We start from the raw sequence: 21,868 nt of genomic DNA on the forward strand, positions 1-21,868 counted from the left end.
GTAGTTTGAAAGAAATCTAACTGAAATAATAATAATAATAATAAATTGGCTAGTTGGCTATTAAAACTAAAATAGAAATAAATCTAATGCCCCTCACTTGTATAGCCATGATTTTAGAAAGAAACATGGAAATGGATTAAATAGGGTAGATTAAATGTCCTAACTGAATCATATGTTTTACTGGGAAATGTGGTTTGAAATAAACAAAAAATAAAATAATGAGGATGATGATAATGCTTACCTGAAATTAAATCTGCAAGTCCCATTACTTTCCATATACTTCATCTTACCAAATGAATTCTCTCAGAAACAGCCACCAGGGTTTCTGCAGGTTTTATAAAGGTCAATTTAAGACCGTTTTTAACACCAAGTAAAGAAAATGCAAGTAATATATATTGAAAGGAACACAAGTTATATAAGCAACACTTCAGAGTTTGAACAGATCTTCATTACTTTTTCATTTATTTTACAAAAAAAAGTAGGCTTGAATGCCTCTGCTCCCAACCACTAGAATAAAACTTTTACTGTACCTTCTGATCACAGCAAAAAAGTACTGTTCTTCCTCAGTATTTTTTTTTTCTAGTGCAAATGTCTAAAGATTCAAGATGCATTTTCTTGAGATGATAAAACATGTCAAAAAAAATTTGATAATCAAAAGTGACTTATGATTAAAACAAGCACAAATATCTGCCAATGGGGTCAGAAAAATCTACTTAATTCAAATGAAGCTTTCATAACTCATTGACAGATATTTGTTCTTATTTTAAGCATAAACTCAATTCTGTTACATTTTTTAAAACTTAATTTACATTTGCATCTCAAGTAAATGTATCTTGATTTAAATCAGGACAAAAACACTGAGGGAGATATTTGTATGTATCATTTTTGTATGCATGCAATATTTAATGCCATGACTATAAATGCAGAAATACATTCTGCTCTTTGTGTAAGGGAAAATAAAAAATGTGAGACCCACAGAAACCCTGAGCCAGTATGAATGAAACATGCACTGCAGAGATTAAAAAAAGTTAAAGAGTAAGAACTCCATTTTTATTTATTGAAAACATTATAAAATATGAACTCCCAGCTGTAACATGTCTACATGAACCACTAGAAGCAGAGACAGACAGATCATCAAATGGTCCCACACAGATTTCATAGAGAGAGATCATTCTGATCGTTTGGACGAGAACATACACTGATTTTAACTTTCCCCTCATACTGAAATCAAAATGAACCCTAAACACCTTCAGTAACATGATACTACACAGTAACAGCTCAGGCATTGGCGCTTAAGTCGAACTAGTGCTAGACGTTTACATTCACAGTAAGATTATAATGGCGTTTGATACACCAGATCAGGCCGTTTTGGACTTGCACATTATCAGAATACAGACGCACCATCACAACACAACAGCACACAACTTACTCACTGCGACCAGATCCTAAACATAGACAGCATGAGCTTTGGGATGAATTTTTTTTTTTTTTTTTTAAATCAGACCCAAAACACCCAAAGGTTCTGTCTATGGTTTCCCTGCAGAAATGAAATCAGCATCAGCAAGATGAGTGTTTTGGCTGTTATGGTCTTGCGCACACATTCACACATGCAAACGAAAGGTTTGAACAACAAAGTTCTTCAATTTTGGTCCAATCATGGCACTGACCCATGTTAAAATGGTCAGAAGGATTGTCCATGTGTGAGTTGCTTGTGTTACAGGCACGCTAACCTCATTTAGTATCCTAAACATAGCAGAAGTATACAACCGATTAAATAATTACATTCTCATAGCTTTTTAAATATAGTTTTGTAGCTTATGCGAGATGTTTAGTAGCACTTTCCTGTGTAGCTACCCACTAAACGTAAGTTTAAAAGGATTGTTTTATTCATAAATGGCTATATGTGCACTTCCTCTACCCTCAGCTCACTGCATAGTGTTCTGCATCGAAATGTGTCTTCCTGCATAGCACCGATCAATAAACCCCAAACCAGAGGGACAGTGGACCCCGAACCCTAAACGCCTCACCTATGTAACAGCTACAAAGACATGTTTTCCTAAATATACAACAACCCTCTCCATGAGGAGAGACAATGATGGCATCACCTGTCTGGAAGCAGCTCGACAGACACCATGAGCGTTGGTATGATCTGAACAGGATTACAAACACAAACGTGTGTCCAGTTGTGATGTGCAGCGCATGGCTGTTTGTGTGTGGAAGGACGGATTCATGACTTCCTTTGTCGGACTGTGTCCATACTGCCGTTGAGCTTGCTTCGGCCAGACGAGGCCGTGTTGCTGCCGTCGGCATGTCCAGGCGCTCTGTCCCGCTCCGAAGACCCTTCCTGTCTTCGCCGCCGTGTTTCTTTGTATCGGAGTGTGATGTCACTGTCAATGCAGGACACTTGGTCAGTTGACATCTTAGTCAGATCGCTGGATCAGTTTCTAATGCTTTACTAAATGAATAGCATGATAACATCCTACCTGCATTATTATATGCTGCAGAAATAGTAGTGAAAACATTTTTCTCCTAAAATACTTTAAATTCTGTCATCATGTACTCACCCTCATGTCGGGTCAGACCTGTATGAATCTTAATTCTTTTGTGGAACTGTTTTGGCTACCAGTGACTTTCCATTGTATAAACAAAAAACATACCGAGACATGTCTCAAATGATCTTTTTATGTTCCACAAAAAAAAAAAAAAAATCATACAGATTTGAAACAACAGGGATAGTAAATGATGACCGAATTTTTATTTTTGGGTGAACTATCACTTTAATACTCATTTAAAACCCATTTAACTCATTGCATTATTTATGAAATTGTAACTGCAGTGTGTAAATTAGTTTATGCCACCTCTGAGCTGTGAAGGGGGTGGACTGGAATCCACTGCTGCTTCAATGTATATGTAATGAGTGATTATAATCAAGGTATTAATCAATATTTTTCCTTCTAAATATCAAATAAGTTGAATGACTTCTCTGGAGATTTTACTTTGTTATAGAAGTAACCAGTGTACCCAGTGTGTAACCAGTTCTTTTCATGTATGCTTTAATGTCAGTATTTGATATCTGAATGCAGTAACAATGCTTGCCTATTTATCCCGGCTTCCAGAAATGAAATAGGGACTTGTTTTGTGTTTGAGAAAGGTCTTCAACATGTTAAAACACATAGGAGTCATTGAAGCCAATAGTTTAAGGTACCATTTGTCAGTTAAAGCCTATATTTTCCATTTAGACTAAAGTGTCCTATCCTGAGAGAAAGAACTTATTATCTTGATGTTTTGAGACGAGACTCCTGTTTATAGTTAGAGCCTGGCCAAATCCAACCTTGGAAAAGCTGTGTGTCGGTGTGTGTGTTAGTCTTTTTGGCTGCAGGTTAAGGAACTGCTGGAGTTGTTGTTCGAGACATGTTGGCGCCCAGCAACCCAAATCTGCGACCTGGAAGGTCACGACGTGCCTAACTTCAGGGTCTGAGTTTTGGCTGCCTAATCAGATGGAGATATGCTTCAGTCTGTATATGTGTGGAAAATTACTATGTTTATCAATTTCTTGGCCAATGAGAATCATTCAACCTGTAAGCAAGGACATAGCTTAGACCTTGGTGAACGGTATAACTGCTGTGATCTTTGTAACTGCGAGGCGAGGCGGCCTACGAACTCCTGTGTGAGTCTTGAAGCTGAACTTCTGCTGATGAAACTGCAAACTATCTTCAGTAAAACTTTTCTTCAGTTTTGTATAATTCTGACTCCGGGTCTTCTTTCAAACATGGTCCTTGGGTCCTAAACTGTTACCCCCTAACAGCTGAAATAAACTGTCTAAATATATATATCTAAATGCCAATTTCTCAGCTTCTGAAAAGAAAAAAAAAACATGGCCGTTGTAGCCTAAAAGTTTGTGTAATCAATTCTATGTTGAATCAAATAAAATATTTCTTTATAAAGCTACTTTTTGTAATGTCTTATTAGATGCTTTTCTCATTTAACACAATAATGACTTTAAATTATCTTTTGGGGGTAATTTCTGTGATTGGTTGATTTCTGGGATGTGATTAATTACATTAAAAGTGTAATCACTTGACAGCCCTTATAGACAGACAGGCAGATAGGCAGACAGACAGATAGATAGATAGATAGATAGATAGATAGATAGATAGATAGATAGATAGATAGATAGATAGATAGATAGATAGATAAGTGATATGCTAGGGTTTGATTCTGAACAGAACCTTGTTTGCAATTCTTTTGGACTATTTGGTCTTCTGGTAAAAGGTAAAAATTGATATTGTGTAAGAAATGAACAAATGTTATTATTAATAATTGATTAAATCTGCATTTATACTGCTATCAGTAACTGTAATTAAAGAACTGATATGTAGGGTCATTACCGGATGAAAAACCGCCACAAGGTCCAAATAAGGATGAGAACGATTCCGAGTATCCAGCACTGAGTGACGAAGAAGGGGATTGGCAGCATGATGGTATTGGGATCGTATTTGACCACGATCAGAAACTCTGTAACGGTGATGGTCGCCACAATCCACGCTTGCTGGCCCAACTTTTTATGGAATTTTCTAAAATGCAAAAGATACATTAGACTTGCTGCAAGCACAAAAAAAACCTGTTCCTAGTGAGCTGCCTAACTAGGTCATATTTTTATGCCTTACAAGCATGTCCCAGAAAAGCCACTCCAACAACAAAATATTCATAGCACAGCATGTATTATTTGCACATAAGACAATCACTGAATACACGGCAACAAACTTCCAAAACAGAAGGGAGAATTGAGAGAAATTGATTTTACTTCACTGCTTACATGTTTACAATATATACATATAAGACTAATTGCAACTTCCGTTTCATGCCGACTTCAATGAAATTGCTGCTTGTGTCAGGTGATGCCACCTTAGAAGGTAGCAGCCTACATAGACAACAGTTAGTGAGGCAGCTCATTTGGAAAAGCTCTAGATTGTACTTACGGATCATCCATGAAGTCGTAGATCTCCCGCATGGCCACTCCGCCCACGTTCACAAAGAAGACGAGCCTCAGAAGCACCAGATAATGCTCCGGAGGCATCCACAGCACAAACTTCAAATAAAACGTGTTCAACTCTGCCAACAAGAACTACAAATAAGGTGGAAAAAAAGGTCATTTTTATCTCAAAATCACTGTGCGGTGATTGCATGCACTAGTCATGTGACTCACCATGAAAATAATACCCAGCACCGCCAGCCATCTTCGCAGGTTAGACGCCGGACGCCATTCGAAATTCACCCAACTGTACGGGGTAAACTGGAAGGCGATTCTCTTAATTTTCCCCCTTTAACACAAAAATTGCAGGATGTCATGACAGTTCAGTGTTTTACCTGCTGACCGATCCTTTAAGACGTTTAATGCATTGTACTTGTATGTTGGGATGTGCCACAATCCCTGCCACTGATACGGCTTCATGGAGAGCCAGCCGAGCGTCTTCATGCCGCAGTAAATGCCCAACCCGTTACACAGCAGCACATCCATGATCCACTGCAGCAGGAGAGATTCATGTCATCTGACCTCTTTAAAACAGTGCGATGTATGATTCACAGGGTGTATCTGGTGTGTTTTACTCACATGGTCCCACCAGCACTCTGAGAAGTTGGGCAGCTGGTGTTCGAGGCTGTACTCCAGGAACTCAAACATCACGCTGATGATCATACACATCCACCAGTCCCTGATCATCAGTGTCTGACACACACAGAAACAAACGCATGACAAAAGGTTTCTAATTTGATACTGTCTGCAGATTTCAAACATGTGGTAACGTGCTCATTTGCCAACATGCTCTTGAGATAGGTACAACACCAACCTTAATGTACCAGCCGAGAAAATGGGCAGGAACAAATCCATCCATTTTGTCCTGTTGGGAAAATAATAATAAAAAAATAAAATAATTGTTATAACTTAACAACGTCAAATTATTCAGGTTTTGACAAATATAAATATAAAATGATACACCTCACATTTCAGACTTTAAACCATTTTTAAGCAAAGGCATGTCAAAATAATTTTTACTATATTTATATTCATAAAAAAAAACGAGACTTAAAGCCATGTTGCGATTCCTGTTTTGCTGTCTCCAAATTTAGGACCTCTTGAAATGATAATTAAGACTTTGCTTGTGCCATTTAAGATACTTAAGACTATTTATTGCCTTACATTTATTACAACTGAACTAAGGACCTGTGGGAACTGTGATTTAAAAGAAAAAAGTTCAAAATAAAAATTCATTACAAAAAATCTAATATTCAGTTGGTTGGTGATGCATCACATTACAGAAGATTAATGCTGTTTCATGATGTTCCTACACATCTGTACTAGTTTTATGTCACTCATATCACACTGCAGCCTCTACTCATATTAAAATACTTCAATATTTCATGTCCATTTAACCTTGTAAGAGCAGGATAATGTACAGCCAACCAGTCATTAGTGTTTATTCTGTAATGATTGTACATTATCTCTAGGATTAGATGTATATTTAATACCCTATAAGTGACAGGGTTACTTATCTCAGGGTCTTTATTATCTGTGTCGATATTGTTTTTATTATGTCGGTTGTAATGCATACCCAGATATTGTGGAAGGGGTCGGTAGGATGTCCAGGGTCATAAATAAGACAGTTTCCTCCATAATCTCTTTCAGGAAGAGGGACACCCAGCTTTGGGTCAATGTACTTCATAAACTGCCTGCCATCATGTACTGTCTGAATAAAAATCAGAAATGTCACATTTAAATATGATACAATATCAATAACATACTGTATGTAAGGTTGTGCTTGAGGCTGAGAACGAACCTGGAACAGGATGAAGATGAGGAAGAGTTCATACACAACAGAAACACACAGCCAGAAACGCCAGTAAGCTGCAGAGACAAATGCATACCATAAACTCTTACATAAACACAAAAAATACTAATGCAGTAAAACACTAATAACTAAAATGATAAATCTTGTACAGGAGAATATTGGAGGTTTGTGTTGAACTCACATCTGAACTTTCTGACCGGAAACTACAATAATTCATCTGCATTCTGGTTATTGAGGTTTGTTTCTGTTTCAAGAATAATTCCTTGAGGTCATCATGAGCCACCAAAGTCATTATATTCATTAAACCAATTCAAATTTGACTTTATATGGAAATTCAGCCCTCACAACGACGTCACAGTATTTGGTCAATACGTAAAAAAGGAACTTAAAATTAGTCCAAGTTAAAGTGCCCCTATTATGCTATTGTAAAGGCTCCTACTTGTGTTTCGCTGGTCTCCTACAAAAGGTTTACAAGCATTTTTCAAGGAGTCTGAAAACGGTTTGTTCGAAAATTCAGTTTCTCTAAGCCCTTCCTTTTCGAGAGCCTACTCTGCTCTGATTGGTCAGAATGCCCAGTCTGTTGTGATTGGTTGAACACTTATAGCACGTGCCAGAAACCAAATGTCCATTACCATATATCTGAACTTCAGCTCCGGATCTTACTCAGCACTTAATACACAGTGATGCGAACAGTAATGATGCCGTCAGTTTTATCGTATCAATTCGAGCTTGAGTCCTTGTCCTTTGGAAGTGCAGCAAAGTGGATTTGCTTTCACAGCTCAGAAAACAGCGTCTTCTCGACATGTCGACAACATGAACCAAACTCTTCCAGGCCTCAGCTACGACTACAGTGTTTGAGGGTCAAAGTAGACGTCGTTCACGGACAGCCAATGAAGACCATAGGCTAGCATTATGCAAATCTGTTACATTGTTACATATGTATGTAACAGGAAGTGAGACTGGAATTGCTGACGACTCGTTTCAGGCCGTTCAAAATTGGTTCTTTCCTTTAGGAGAGAATTTTTTTTGTCGTGCACTTTGATTTTTTGACATTCACAAACAGCTATATTACACACCGCATGAAGGTTAATATTTGAAAAAAGCATAATGGGGCACTTTAAGATGCTTGAATTATGGAAAGAGATTAATGAAGCCATTTTTTACTTCATTGCTACAACTATTTGTTTGCATCTATGTCTCTAGAGTCTCTATATGTCTCTGTTTCAATGTTCAGACTCCAGACACTCTTCTCCTCTAAAACAACCTAGCGTACTTCACTGGGATTAAAAATTCAACACCGTTTTCACTATGACAGGAAACCAAACTTATAATTTGTCAGTCATCTTGAGAGGCCTGAATGCTGACCGGAGGAGTGCTGTGTTGAAAACCCCAGGACCAGCTCATCCAGCAAAGCCAGTCGGCCCTCATAGCACAACAGAAAGTGTGTGTTGACGGAGGAAGCGAGGTACCGTTGCTACAACAGTATTCTCACCGTTTCATTATGTTGAAACACTGTTTTAAGCTGGGTCTGTGAAAGTCTCTGGGTCTCTAACCATATCCTTTCTAATCATAATTTATAAAAAAGTTAAACTACAGTACAGTCATACTGAAGCTACCCCTTTGATTAGTTAGTTCTTATTGTGCAATCATTTTTAGAAATAACAATCATAAAAATATTAACATTTATTAATTATAATAATTATTAATTATCATATTGATACACAATCACACTTTTTGGACAAATTGCATAGCCCTGCAAACCTGGAGGTTTTTTTTTTTATATGACATTTTAAGTTTAATCATTGTGATCATTCAGAAAAATGACAATTAGATATTTTCCAAAATTGTGCAGCCCTACTATAAATTTGTGTTCAGTTTTCATGGTTGTACTCCAAATCTTCATTGTTCGTGTGCCTGTGACATCGCCAACTACTGGCCAGGCAGCAGAATGCAGCGTTTTTAGTCTTTTTCGCTGATCCGTGTGAACGAGGATCGTTTTGACACAAATATTCTCAAAAACACACAAAAAAAACGATTAGGTTTTAACATCGCTGCTGTCATGTACTTCTGGGAACACTATTGAGTGAGGACTCAAATGACTGTGTGAATTTTGTTTATGAACTAGTTCATTGAGATAAAGACAAGATAAAGACAACACTACTTGCAAGGTAGCCTGTCTTGTTATTGCATCAGCTCACTCAATTGTAATGCAATGTAAAAAACAATGATGTATTTGTTCAGTCACGCTACATTGCTGGTTTTTGGAAAGCATGTTACTGGAAAAGGTAACCTATTATCAACGCAGCTGAGCAACTGTAACACTCCTGAAACGTGTGGTTAAGGCACTACTTTTAGTTTCTCCTCCCCAATGGCATCATGGGATCTCACAATTATAGCATCTCATCCTCACTGTTAACCACACCAACAAACAGAAGTCGAAGATGACGTGAAGGTGATGTGAAACCTCTGTTAATGTTAAATCATCTTTGAATATAGGTTCCCGCTCTAGCTTCAGTTAGGGTTAGATTATGTGTAGGTTACTGGTCTGACCTGGGTGAGGGCGCGTGAAGGGACCATCTTTAGCTTGTGTTACTCCAAAACAAAGGAACACCAGAATACTGGCCACAATTCCTCTGAAAAGACAAAAAAATACACATTAAAAACCAACACTGATTAAGTGAACTAACTACACAACAAAATTTCTTAAATAAAATGTGAGGATTTTTTCTGTGCAAAATTCTCTGCCATGATATTAAGGTGTTCTGGGGCATTGCTAGATAAATACTAAATATATTCAGTACTGGTCAAAAGTTTGGAAACATACAGAAAAAAGTAATTTTTTGAAATATTATTACAAATTAAAATAATAGTTTTCTATTTTAATATATTTTAAAATAAAATGTATTTATGTAACGCAACACTGAATTTTCACCAGCCATTCTATTTTGAATAAATGCTGTTCTTTTTTAACTTATTCATCATCAATGAATCCTGAAAAAAATATTAAGCAGCACAACCATTTCCAACATTGATAATAACTGAGTGTCAAATCAGCATATTAGAATGATTTCTGAAGGATCATGTGACACTGAAGACTGGAGTAATGGTTGATGAAAATTCAGCTTTGCATTACATAAATATATATATTAAATATATTAAAATTGAAAACCATTATTTGAAAAATTTCATTCAAATTTGAGTTTTTTTCTGTATTTTTTAAGAGACTTCTTTCAAAAACATTAAAATAGTGATGTTTCCAAACTTCTGAAAGGTACTGTAAATAAATATACACAATAAAACAAAACAATACATTTGATGTTCATTGCAAAAATATGCATATCATGCATGCAAATATTAAAATAGTTTGAGAGCTTAGGGAAACTGGCTCTACGTCATTCAAAGTGCTTCATGAGAACTTTTGGGCCGATTTGTTTCTGATTGGTGGAGATTCTTTGCAGAATCATGGGTAATGTAGTTTTCACATTTGAAATGGTGGCTTGCACAAAAGTATATTCTATCCATTAACAATCTTGTAGCTCACCTAAGTTAATGTTAAAAATGTCCTCTATGGAAAACATGAATGGTATTTTTACTTTTTTAAGTGTTTGATTTGCAGGTTTCTATTTAATTGGTAGGGTGTTTTGAATGGTTTTCTCACAAAGTTCAATATTTAGAGGCTGGTTTAAATTTCACAAGCACATCTAATAATACCACACATGACATTCATACAGAAATAAAAGCTGCTTTTTCTTCTGATAAAGGTCATGTGCTCTTGAGCACAGCGGGTCAGTCTGTGACCTGGACTCTGTGATCAGCAGCAGATGTCACACATAATCCTGTTAGCCAATAAAAAGCAAGACACTTGCCAAGCCCCTCCCAGTTACACCCATGTGACATTTCTGGCCACATCAGACCACTTTAACTTTATCTTCTGGAGGTGTATCACTCTCTGGTGCTCTGAACGGTGTTCTGGTTCTAGTGCTGAAGGTAAAGGACACACCGACTGCATGTCGCCCCTACCTTTTAGTGTTGTACGCAGTGTCATGCGGAGTCTCCTCCAATAGTGTCACATAAACCAGAGCACATGTCAGGATGAACAGCACTGTCAGGGTATGTGCCCTCCTGCAGATAGATAGACGAAACAAGAGGATCAGGGTACAGAGCTTGTATTCAAAAGTTAGTTTAGTTTTTTCACAGCCAAAACCTGCTGGGCTGGTATACCGGTTAAAACACAACCACACCTCAACATACACATACACAAGAGGGAGAGAGGAGAGATCAGTATAACAGTTTATCACAGCAGATTTAGCTCTTGAAACTGATTTTCAAGGAGCATTTTGACCTTTATGAGGTCAAAATAAGATTTTCATCAAAACAATTATGGCTGTTAACCTACAAAATAATATAAATTATATTATCAGAAAAGAATATAGAACTTTTTACAGCCTTTCAAATGAGAAAAGCGTAGCATTTCAAAAGACAGTTCACCCAAAAATTAAAAGTCAATGGGGTCCAAAACAACGCTGTAAATTATTTATTTATCTAGTCATTTATTAATTTATAAATTTGGGTGAACTATGCTGTTGAGCTTTAAAAACAGAATACCTAAAACAAAGAAAAACAATGAATGCAAGCAACTTCATTAGCATTAATATTACTGTATATTATTGTATTATTATTATTTTCTATTATAGTTGCAGCCTGGTTTCGTTATTGCGTAAAAAAATCTGAAATAAAATAAAAATTGTTTCTGAATGTTGGTTATAACATCCCAAAATGCACCGAAATTTCAACTACCAAAAATGTTCAGCTGACTATTTTTGGTCTATTTTAGAGAAGAGCATTTGGCTAAATATATGCACTGTATTACATATTCATTACATTTGAACTTAACCTGTTAGTGTTGTCTTCATTATTTAATGCATGTTTGAATAATTCTGTCATGAAATCAAGTTATTACAGTTGTTGCTTAAATGTTTATATTTCACCAACAAACTGGAGTAGAAACAATTTCGTTATTAAAAGGTTGATAGAAAAACTGCCTCATGTGCAGTTTCAATGTTTATACGACTCAGTTTTAGCTATTTGAGTATTGATTATTAAATACGTTTTTTCTATTAATTATTAATTTATTTTTGTTTTTTGTAGGCCTATTTTCAGCCAAGTGCGTCCTGAATTTTAGGTTTCGGCCCAGAATTATCATTTCGGTGCATCCCTAGTTCTGAAAATATGACAAAAAAATTAATGAAAAACTATTTAAGTGAGAAAGAGTGCATCCACAGTCAGCATCTGTCCATCTCAAAGCCTTTAATGGATGGAGATGTCATTCTGCTGAGATTGCAGAATAAAGAAAAGCCGAGCAAAGCTGTAATACTACTGAACAGCCTCTGGACACACAACATACAACATATAACACTCACACAGGGGGAAACCACAGAAAGACACTGAAATCAAAGAGCATAATCAGCAAATACACAATCATTAATTATCATCACATAAGAGATGTTCACTCACCAGAAGAATGTGTTGGTTCCATCATCGAACACTTCACACTCAGAGCGGCCGGATAACTGGAGATCATCTGTGCCTGACCTCTTCCACTCACCTTTAGCCATTACGGCACAGTTAAACTAAACCTGGACTAAACTAAACCCAAACTAACTTTGATTTCAATTGCAACTAAACCCAACACACATGAACCAAATTTACCCTAACACAACACATCTATAATTTCCAACCTAACAGTGACTTCAACAACTAAACCTAGTTGACAACTAGAACTAACTATAACCCAACAGACCTGTGCTGAACTGACCCCTAACCCAACCTACCCATGCTGTGACTTACAACCAGAATAACCTTGAATAACACACCTGATATTAAAAACAACTACTCAGTCCTAACTAACCCAAAACCGCTGAGATTTATTCCTGAACTAACTCGACCTATATAAATCACAACAACTCAATAACTAACCCGAACAAACAAACACTCCCCTGAACTACCTAAACCAGCACATTTGTGCGGAGATTTAAACCGGGCTGAAATAAGACATAAAATAACTAAAATAAAATCACAGTAAGTCACAGGAGCTCGCGCGCGCGTCCCGCCACTGGCTGGTAACGGAGCGCGAGCGCATTAACCGGATCAACAGTCGTAGATACGAGGCTTTAAGAACCAGAAGGAAAATAACGTCTTCGAGCTTTATATATAAACGCTACGGAGGCGCATCATCGACCGACTGCAGCAGACGCACGCGCACCTCCAGTGACATGCACTTCAGAAAAATATAACCATCATCATAAGGTCGCGCGGCATGGCGTCATTTCCGCTCATGCCATAGGCGGCGTCACAAATGTGTGTTTTTGGTCATCAAACCATGTGCACAAATATGAAGGGCACGCTGTTATGCAGCCACAATCAGTTATAAACACACCACTGTGAGTTTATTATTTATTGTTTATGTATAATGCATTTAATGAAGCTGCAATGTGACAGTTGTAATATTAAACATAGGCTTTATATAAATATGAGAGCTCAAACAATCTTTCAGATAAACAAACTGTTTCCAGTTTACACGTAGGATGACAGATCGTGTGTGGTGGAAAGGTTTACATAACCATGAGGTTGAGGAAAGTATGTCACATGATTACAGGAAACGTGATGACTGTCTGTCACACCTGCATCACCCAGTATAAGTGGTACATTAAACCAGTTGCTTTAAAAGCAATAGACAACACTGGGATAATTGTCATACATTATGTAAGCAGTCTGTATATGTAAAACACAGTATGTCCTGCTTTAGCATAAACTCTAAAAGCCTTCACAGAAAGCAAAATCAGCACAAATACAGAACTTAGCCAGTCTAAACATGTCAGTGGTTCTCGGTAAAGCTCATTTCTCTTATTTAGAGTTGTATGTGATGAATTGTATTATTATTAAGGGCTTGCTGCGACTGGCTGCAGCTCATAAAGCTGGTCAAACTTGCTTGTTGTAGAGCAAGTTTGGACTGAGAATTCAGGATACTTATTCAGGTGTGTATTTGTTAAACGCCAATTTGGACCCATATGTATAATAAGTTATAATAATATTGCTATAGGTTACAGAATATAAATATGATGACTGAAGCCAGCAATTAACAAGGTCATTTATAAACATATCTGATCTTATTAAGATTTACCTCGAAGTTTATTTGACGTAATACTATATTGTGATCAAAAGGGGGCGCTGTTGTAGTATTCACAAAGCGCAGCTACCGAACAGAAACAATTTCTCGGTTGATTTTTAACAGATCCTTTTCTTTTTGTTATGTGAAGGTCACATTAACACTGAGGTGGAATGTTTATACTTTTATACTATCATTATAAAAAGTTTATAATTGTCTCCTGCCCACATTTTAGTATTAAAATTTGAAAACTAATCTTAAAAATACTAATTATTATGTCTTAAAAATCATTTCAAAATTAAAATGATTTATATTAATAAAATAATAATTAAAAAATACTTGTTTGCCATCAGTTTAGTTGTATTTACCCCTTTAGGAAATTTGTTTTGCACAGGTGACACACATCACATTAACACACATATCTCCATATCCATAAACATTTTTACACAAATACATTATAAGAATAAGATGTAAAATATATATATATATATATATATATATATATATATATATATATATATATATATATAAAATCAGTGTCAGTGAAGATGTGCTTAAATTGAATTTAAGGTCATTTTGTGAGAAAAATCTTAAAAATTGAGGAAAATATCACTTAAACATAATAGTTTTATTCTATGTAATTTCCAATCAAACGGTCAAATTATGAATAAAAGGGATAGGCTGCAATAAATACCACATATTCTTTAAAAAATAAGCTATTCACATCTAACTTTACACACTCATCTTAACCCGACGCATGAAGTATGAGTAGTGTAAGCTTGGTGAGAATAGACGCTTCTCGCGGTTCAAACAAATAGGGCTGGGCAACAAACTCAAGCTCCTCTGACATTTCTCTTTAAAAATTCTCGTTTTAGACTTCTAATTCGTGCATGGTGTTTTGTTTTGCTCTTTTTGATGTCATGCGTCAGGTCAGAGGTCACTCTCCCGCCGGAACTAGAATCGCATTCGGCCGTTGCCAGAAGCCAGTGGTTATAGTTTATAAAGTTATAAATATGGATATTTTTCTTACAAAGACGCATCGCTTCACTTCAGAAGGTTTTTATTAACCCACTGGAGTCGTATGGATTACTTTTATGATGGATGGATGGATGTCCTTGTTTTGGGCTTCAAAATCTCAGTCGCTACTGACTCCCATTATAAAGCTTGGAAGAGCCAGGATAATTTTTTTATATCCTCCTCCTGAGACCCAGAAAAAAGAGACGCCAGGACTCAGTTGTTTAAAAAACAAAATTACATGAAATTACATGTATAGGCAAAAACAATGGGATTTACCCATTGATATAACCCTGGGATGGCGGGTGAGTAAATTATGGGATAATTTTCATTTTTGAGTGAACTAACCCTTTAATAGCTATATATATATATTAACGGGATGCATCCGGATGCATCCAACATGCATTATAATTACTTTTTCATTAGAAAAAGTAATACATTCACCCCGTTGCCTTGCCTGACAACAGGTCAGGCAAGGCAACGGGGTAGAACAAATTACATGTGAATGTATGCGTGTCTAACCAATCACAGCCGGGTAGAGGCGGGTCTAACCAATCACAGCCGGGTAGAGGTGGGTCTAACCAATCACAGCCGGATAGAGGCGGGTCTAACAAGAAAACAAAGCAAAAGGGGTAGCGGATTTTGACCAATGGGAGCGGAGCATGTGGTTTTGCACCGCTGAGGCGCAGGACTTTAAATCTGACGAGCTTAAATCACGGCCAGATCTGGAGTTTAACGATTCATAACGACGTGTGGTGTAATTCACACTGACTTTTCTTGCTCTCAGGGATTTTCACATCCATTTGGCCCGTTTTATTCTGGATCTGGGCACTATCGACGATGTCTACCATCCTGCTCTCCACCATCGCCGGGGAAAGACTGGCCTCTTCAAGGGAAACGGTCCCTCAGAGGAGCACAGAGACTCTCCCTCAACCGAAGCTGACGGGAACATGCAGAAATCTGTTCGGACCCGTGGATCACGACGAGCTGAAGCGAGAGCTGACGTCCAAACTTCGCGAAATATCTCGACGAGATCAGCTGAGATGGAACTTCAATTTCAGTGAAGGACAGCCGCTGAACGGGGCTTTAAAGTGGGAGGAAAGTCCAGCTGAGGACTGTCCGGAATTTTACAGAGAAAAGACTGTCGTGTCAAAGAAACCATTTGTGGACGAAAGAATCGCCCATGCCTCAAAATGTGGGAGTCGTTCAATTAAAGTTTTGAAAAAGACAGCCATGTGTAACCGAAGAAAATTATCTCGCAAAACAGTCGCTCGCGTCCAGACGAAGAGACTCACAGACATGCGCATTACAGGTAAGCAATACAGGACCGTTACTAGGCTACTACTGTAACATTAACACCAGTCATAATAGTAAATAGTAATGTAAAATTGTTCACGGTTTTAATCTTGTGAATTTGTTTTCTTGTAGATTTTTATGGAAAGCGAAAGAAAACGGACAGCGTCCACAAGGAGAGCAGAAACATGGAGTGAAAAACGCATCCTCTGAAGGGGAAAACCAGCAGTCCGTGCCGTGCTGGCGGGAAAAGGCCGGAAGTAATGACGTATCAGAGTCTGACCCACGTTATTATGTGATAATGTGATCTTATTTATGTACTGATCTATGTTCGGTTTAATAATAGGAGCTGGTTGCTCTTTACAGTGTACAACTGATAAGTAACTTTAAATTAAAGTCAGGACAAGTAAGCCTATTTATTGTTGATTAATATATATCAGTGTATATATATTTTTTGTAACGGCTTAAGTTATTTATTTATTTTATTCACTTTTATATTTCAAGTAGGCTATACTGTTGTGGGTGAAAAAAATGTATATTTTCTTGTTGATCCCGAGCCATATTTGTCACTATTGTAAAGATGTTGCTTTAATAAATGTTTATATATAAATGTATTTTTCATTCCACCCAGTTTGTGATTTATTTTATTTTTCTTCCTTGCATGTTAAAGTTGTAATAGTTCAAATAACAGGCTACTGTAATCTAAATCTAAGCTAATACACTGTTGAATGGGGTCTAGATGATCACAACTAGTCTTACAAAACATCTAGTAACTTAAGAAACACATATTGAGGATAACATTATTATTTGGGTCATTTTAATTATGTACCATTACAGCTTTGTAATTAATAAATGAATGATTTTATCTGGTTAAGCTTATAAGAACAGAAAATTAAACAGAAATAAAGCTAAAGTCAGTTCCATTAGTTAACATTAGCTAACTAGATTAGTTAATATGAAATAAGAATGAACAATTCTTCTCAAGCAGGCTATTAATCTTAGTTCATTTTAATGTAAACATTTACTAATACGTTATTAAAATCAAAAGTTGTACTTCTTAACATTAGTTGATGCACTGTGAACTAACATGATCAAAGATTAATAAATACAGTAACAAATGTATTGCTCGTTGTTAGTTTATGTTAGTTACATTATCTAATGTTAACAGATGAAACCTTATTGTAAATTGTTACCCTAATGTCATTGCTCAGTTCTACCTTAAATAATGGCCCCCAATATGAAGTTTGTTCAAATGGTGATATATTGATTTCTGAATTTTTTATATAATATGATCGAATATGTTTAAGCGAGAGACAAACACATACTTGCTTATGAGTGGGGTTTTCCCCTCCAAAATTATGTCACTTCCCCAAAGATGATGTCATTGATGAACTGGCTTTCTTTTTTTTTATGTCTAAAATGATGGAAAGTGAAATTGAGGTCACATATTAATCAATTTAAACAATATGTTTACAAAGGATTTCACATATACACATTTCTATTATAAAAAAAATATATATATTATTATTTAAAAACAATTGAAACTGTAATATTAATTGGAATCATTAATAATAGTTTGCCTATTTTTCATGTTAAAATTCTAAAAACATCCTTTCGAACTAATATAGAACATATATAGAACAGTTATATAAAACATGTAGCACAAGCCTCACGATTGAAGGTATCATTAATGTCTTCAGCCAGGCAATATTTAGCCTAATACTCGGGTTAAGGCTTTGTTCAATTTGCCTTTGCAAGCACATAAAGAAAGAAGACGCGGTGGGGGAGGGGGAGGGGGAGGGGGGCTGGATGTTTTCAAGACCACATAGGCAGAAGAAAAGCGGGGCGAAAACGAGCGGGAGAGATGAAGGGAGAGCGCGGGAGAGATGAAGGGAGAGCGCGGGAGAGATGAAAGAAAGGATGAAGAGCGTGCCGCCTCGCTTTGACCTGCAAATTAGGCCGAATTAAATCTCCGTGACCCGCGCGCTCCTCCTACAACTCCCCGCGACAACAGTAAACACCCGCTGGAGCGCGCGCGAAGGAATGGCGCGTGTCTGCATACAAACACAAGACACTCGCCGGTGATCTGCTTAATATTCATGCGTGTTTAACATCTGTATGACAGAGAGAGCCCATCTCCACTGTCAGACGGCAAACATTATTCTTTGTTGTCTTCAAATCTCAGTTGTTTTCAAAGATCCTAATCCGAGATCAAAAATTGTATTTGCTTAACTTCACATTTCAAAGCTGTCTTCATATTGACAAAGTACTTAAACTACAAAGACTTACCCGTATAAACAAGATTAAAGAACCACAAGATAAAAGAACCAACTATTACTTTAATGGAAAAGGAAGGACCAGTCTGACTCAGATGGGGGCGGGGCGGGTGTGTGTGTGTGTGGGGGGGGGGGGGGGGTGGGGGGGGGGTGGGGGGGGGGGGGGTAACAGATTGAGACGAAACCGTTGAAAGGTCCACATCAATCATGCACTGTTAAGAATATGGGGGTGGAGGAAATGCACATCAATCAAACAGAGTATTTTAACCAGATTAAATGGAATTTGCAAACTAAAATAAAATATAGAGAATGGATGACAAGATTGCAAGTTACAGATTTGCACATTTAGCCTAAATTAAACTATTATTCAGTAGGGGTTCAAATGTTGGTTTGTAGCAATTGATATTGATAATAAACTTATTTTGCCATAAATTGAAGAAAAAGATTTTGATTGTGAATAACATGAATGTTTGTGCATGAAGAATTTCAAATATTTGTAAAAATTGAGCAAATTTAATGCAATTATTTGTTTTCCCACCTTGCAGTAGAGAGTAAAGAGTCCAAATAATATTATTTCTTGGATGTCACAATTTTAAGAATTGTTACATTTTATGTAACAAAAGTGTGCAGTAACAAGGTTGCATATTAACTAACACTTTTATTTTATTACTGGGAGTAATTAAATATATTTATTGATTAAAATAGAATGAATTATATTAAGTCAACACAGATTATGTCAAAAGAAAGCATAATTACAAGTAGTTAATAATTGAAAACAGATTTTGGTAACACTTTATTTTACAGTGTCCTTGTTGCACAGCACGTTACATAGTTACTATAGTAATTACTATAAATTGTGCATAATTACATGAAACTAAACCCCAAACCTAACCCATAACTCTATAGTAAGTATGTGGTTTATTATAATAACCCAGTCCTTAAATAAATAATTACACTGTAACACAGAAACCTTAAAATAAAGAGTAACCCAGATTTTAACTGCAATATACTGAATATTAATTCTACACATTATTTTAAAATGTTGACATCGTATGATAAAGTTGAGAAAGTCAAGACCTCTGATGTGAGACTGGCCAAAATCGACATTTAAATTGGCATACAGACACTTAATGTGTTTAACAGTAACAACTTTTCATTCTAGGTTAATTTTATGTCGCATAATAGTTTGACATGAATTGAGCATTCAAATATTAAAAACCACAAAAAAAAATCATAGGACACTAAAATGTATGATATTCGTGAAAAGTGCTTGTGTATATAACCATATCTGGATCTGTGGACATTGTGAAATGACAGGGCAGATGTCGTCCCTCATGAGTGTCAGGGTCTCCAGTGTTTCTCAGCCACTCCACAGCTGCGTCTCCATGGACACCAGCTGGCCAAAGCCAAACCACATCCGAGTGTGTGGACCACCAGCTGACACACTCGCTCAAGCACGTCTGCGATGTCAGAATGTTGACACACGTCATGAAACAGCGTTTATGAATTAGTAAACTCACCAACTGACCGAATGACCCTTCTTGGGAAAACTCTTGTGTCCGTTAACGATTTGCTCTTGGGTGACCTGTGTGGTAAAATAAAGATGAACAGATGAATTAACCTACATTAAGTTGTTCAAACAACATTATGCATAGAATGCTTTTCTTTAGTAGTTAGTGTAACTGTTTAAAAAAAAAAAAAAAAAAAAAAAAAACTCTGGATGTCCTATAAAGAGCACATTCAGGGCTTTTCAGAGATACCAAATGTTTGGTGGTTTCACCATGAAAGCAACTTCTCTTTGGTCTTTAAAAATGACTGATCAAATTTAGCACTCTTATATATTTTGTAATTATCATTTAAATTGGACTAATTTTCAAATTGTTTGTCACAAATCAACATCTCAGGAAAATGTTTTGGGGTTTCTAATCAAAAAATGATTTTCTGTTACAAAACAGGGCATTTCATACATGACATGCATGATTGTATAAAGTAAAAGGGTATATCAGTTCATTCCGTTATATCTTTCATAACATTTTTTTAAACAAATTTTGGTTAAAAAAAACTAAAAATTGATTGGTGAATGAAAAAATTCCCATTGTTTTTGCATATACACGTCATTTTATGTCTTTTTAAATTTTAAACAACTGAGTCCTGTTTTTTTTTTCTTCCAAAAATTATATATATATATATTTTTTTTTTACATTTGCTTGTGCTCTCTAAACAATGAAAAAATTACTACCATACAGCGCCATCTGCTGGTACCTACAGAATACTAAGGCGCTACCACATGGATACATGGACCTTTGAAATGTACCATGGTATTTATATTGTAATTTAGAATACCATAAGGTAATCCGCAGGTAGCCTTTTTGTAAGTGGAGATTTATTTGCACGTTTGGTTAGCCGCTAGAGGGCGACACACAAACAGAAGTAGGCTAACGTGCATTTATTTATCGTTCTATCCAGAGACTTTGATTCAAGATGTATATTTTATTAGCAGGCCTATATATGTGTGTGTAGTGTGTACAATATCAGATCATTCAGTGCCCCCTTAACTTTTTTAAAGAGATAGGCTACGTGCCTAGTAAGATAAACTTTAAGACCTTGGTCCGTCCAAACTGATAACAAATAGGCTATACCAAGTCCGCTGTCTCACCTGTTATTAAAACTGGGTGGGAGCTGAAAGCCACCCAGAAACTACCGAGCTTCATTATAGAGCCTGAAACCAGGCGGAAGGGCAAGATTATCCCTCAGTCCTCTCAGATCAGCTGCATATAGACGTCTGCTCTCTCCAGGGTAATTTCAGTTTGTGGGTGTTTATATGTGTGATCCTCCCTAATGTGGTTGTGCTCAAACCACGGCAGCTAAAAGCTAAAAACCCTCCTGCTGAAAGCAGATGAATCCCACTGAAACTCTAATGAAGACAAACCAGACAGCAAGAAAACAGAAGCTGCAACTCAATCTAAGAAACTCAGTTTCAGAAGCACACACGGGATCGAGGCTATATCACTGCTGTGCCCTCGAGGCTCTGCAGGCGGACTGACCCTGTAATAAGCGCACTGTAAATAGCCTCGGATGAATGTGTCTAAATGACTGCTTATGTGCTGCTAAATCACTACTCACAAGCATCAATTCATTCCTTTCTGGATTTGGACATATTAGCATGCACGTTGTTTTACAAAACGTTGAAATGCTTAAACAAATTGTCAATTATACACGGAAAAAAAATACAGCAGTTGTTTATTAAAAAATAATTAATGAAATATATTTAGCTT

General features: G+C 36.6%; 2 protein-coding genes across 3 annotated transcripts; one reads left to right on the top strand and one right to left on the bottom strand.

Annotated features, from left to right (window-relative positions):
- Window positions 1-1,023: 1,023 nt before the first annotated feature.
- On the bottom strand, window positions 1,024-13,186 carry ptdss2 (phosphatidylserine synthase 2). 2 transcript variants are annotated; one of them, XM_084095745.1, is made up of 12 exons: window positions 12,360-13,186; window positions 10,866-10,967; window positions 9,396-9,478; window positions 6,834-6,901; window positions 6,609-6,743; window positions 5,847-5,897; window positions 5,612-5,725; window positions 5,406-5,524; window positions 5,207-5,321; window positions 4,980-5,125; window positions 4,389-4,574; window positions 1,024-2,387 (listed from the first exon to the last, which is right to left on the bottom strand). In XM_084095745.1, the coding sequence occupies exons 1-12, from the start codon at window positions 12,458-12,460 to the stop codon at window positions 2,228-2,230; spliced, it is 1,380 nt and encodes a 459-aa protein (XP_083951871.1). In that variant the 5' UTR covers window positions 12,461-13,186; the 3' UTR covers window positions 1,024-2,227. The 2 variants fall into 2 exon arrangements, with proteins under 2 accessions (XP_083951871.1, XP_083951870.1); XM_084095744.1 differs by having other exon boundaries at window positions 6,609-6,901; window positions 12,360-13,114.
- A 2,495-nt stretch (window positions 13,187-15,681) lies between these two features.
- Window positions 15,682-16,931, top strand: cdkn1cb (cyclin dependent kinase inhibitor 1Cb). The gene is made up of 2 exons (XM_084094909.1): window positions 15,682-16,336; window positions 16,453-16,931. The coding sequence occupies exons 1-2, from the start codon at window positions 15,865-15,867 to the stop codon at window positions 16,512-16,514; spliced, it is 534 nt and encodes a 177-aa protein (XP_083951035.1). The 5' UTR covers window positions 15,682-15,864; the 3' UTR covers window positions 16,515-16,931.
- The last annotated feature ends 4,937 nt before the right edge of the window (window positions 16,932-21,868 follow it).

This window comes from Abramis brama (assembly GCF_963993115.1).
Source record: "Abramis brama genome assembly, chromosome: 20".
Taxonomy (NCBI): Eukaryota; Metazoa; Chordata; class Actinopteri; order Cypriniformes; family Leuciscidae; genus Abramis; species Abramis brama.

Coding starts and splice junctions, on each gene's coding strand:
- ptdss2 (XM_084095744.1), bottom strand. CDS start 12,460: ATGGCTAAAGGTGAGTGGAAGAGGTCAGGCACAGATGATCTCCAGTTA. Junction 10,968..12,359: donor GGAACCAACACATTCTTCTG/GTGAGTGAACAT, acceptor ATCTATCTGCAG/GAGGGCACATACCCTGACAG. Junction 5,898..6,608: donor ACCCCTTCCACAATATCTGG/GTATGCATTACA, acceptor TTTTCCCAACAG/GACAAAATGGATGGATTTGT.
- cdkn1cb (XM_084094909.1), top strand. CDS start 15,865: ATGTCTACCATCCTGCTCTCCACCATCGCCGGGGAAAGACTGGCCTCT. Junction 16,337..16,452: donor CACAGACATGCGCATTACAG/GTAAGCAATACA, acceptor GTTTTCTTGTAG/ATTTTTATGGAAAGCGAAAG.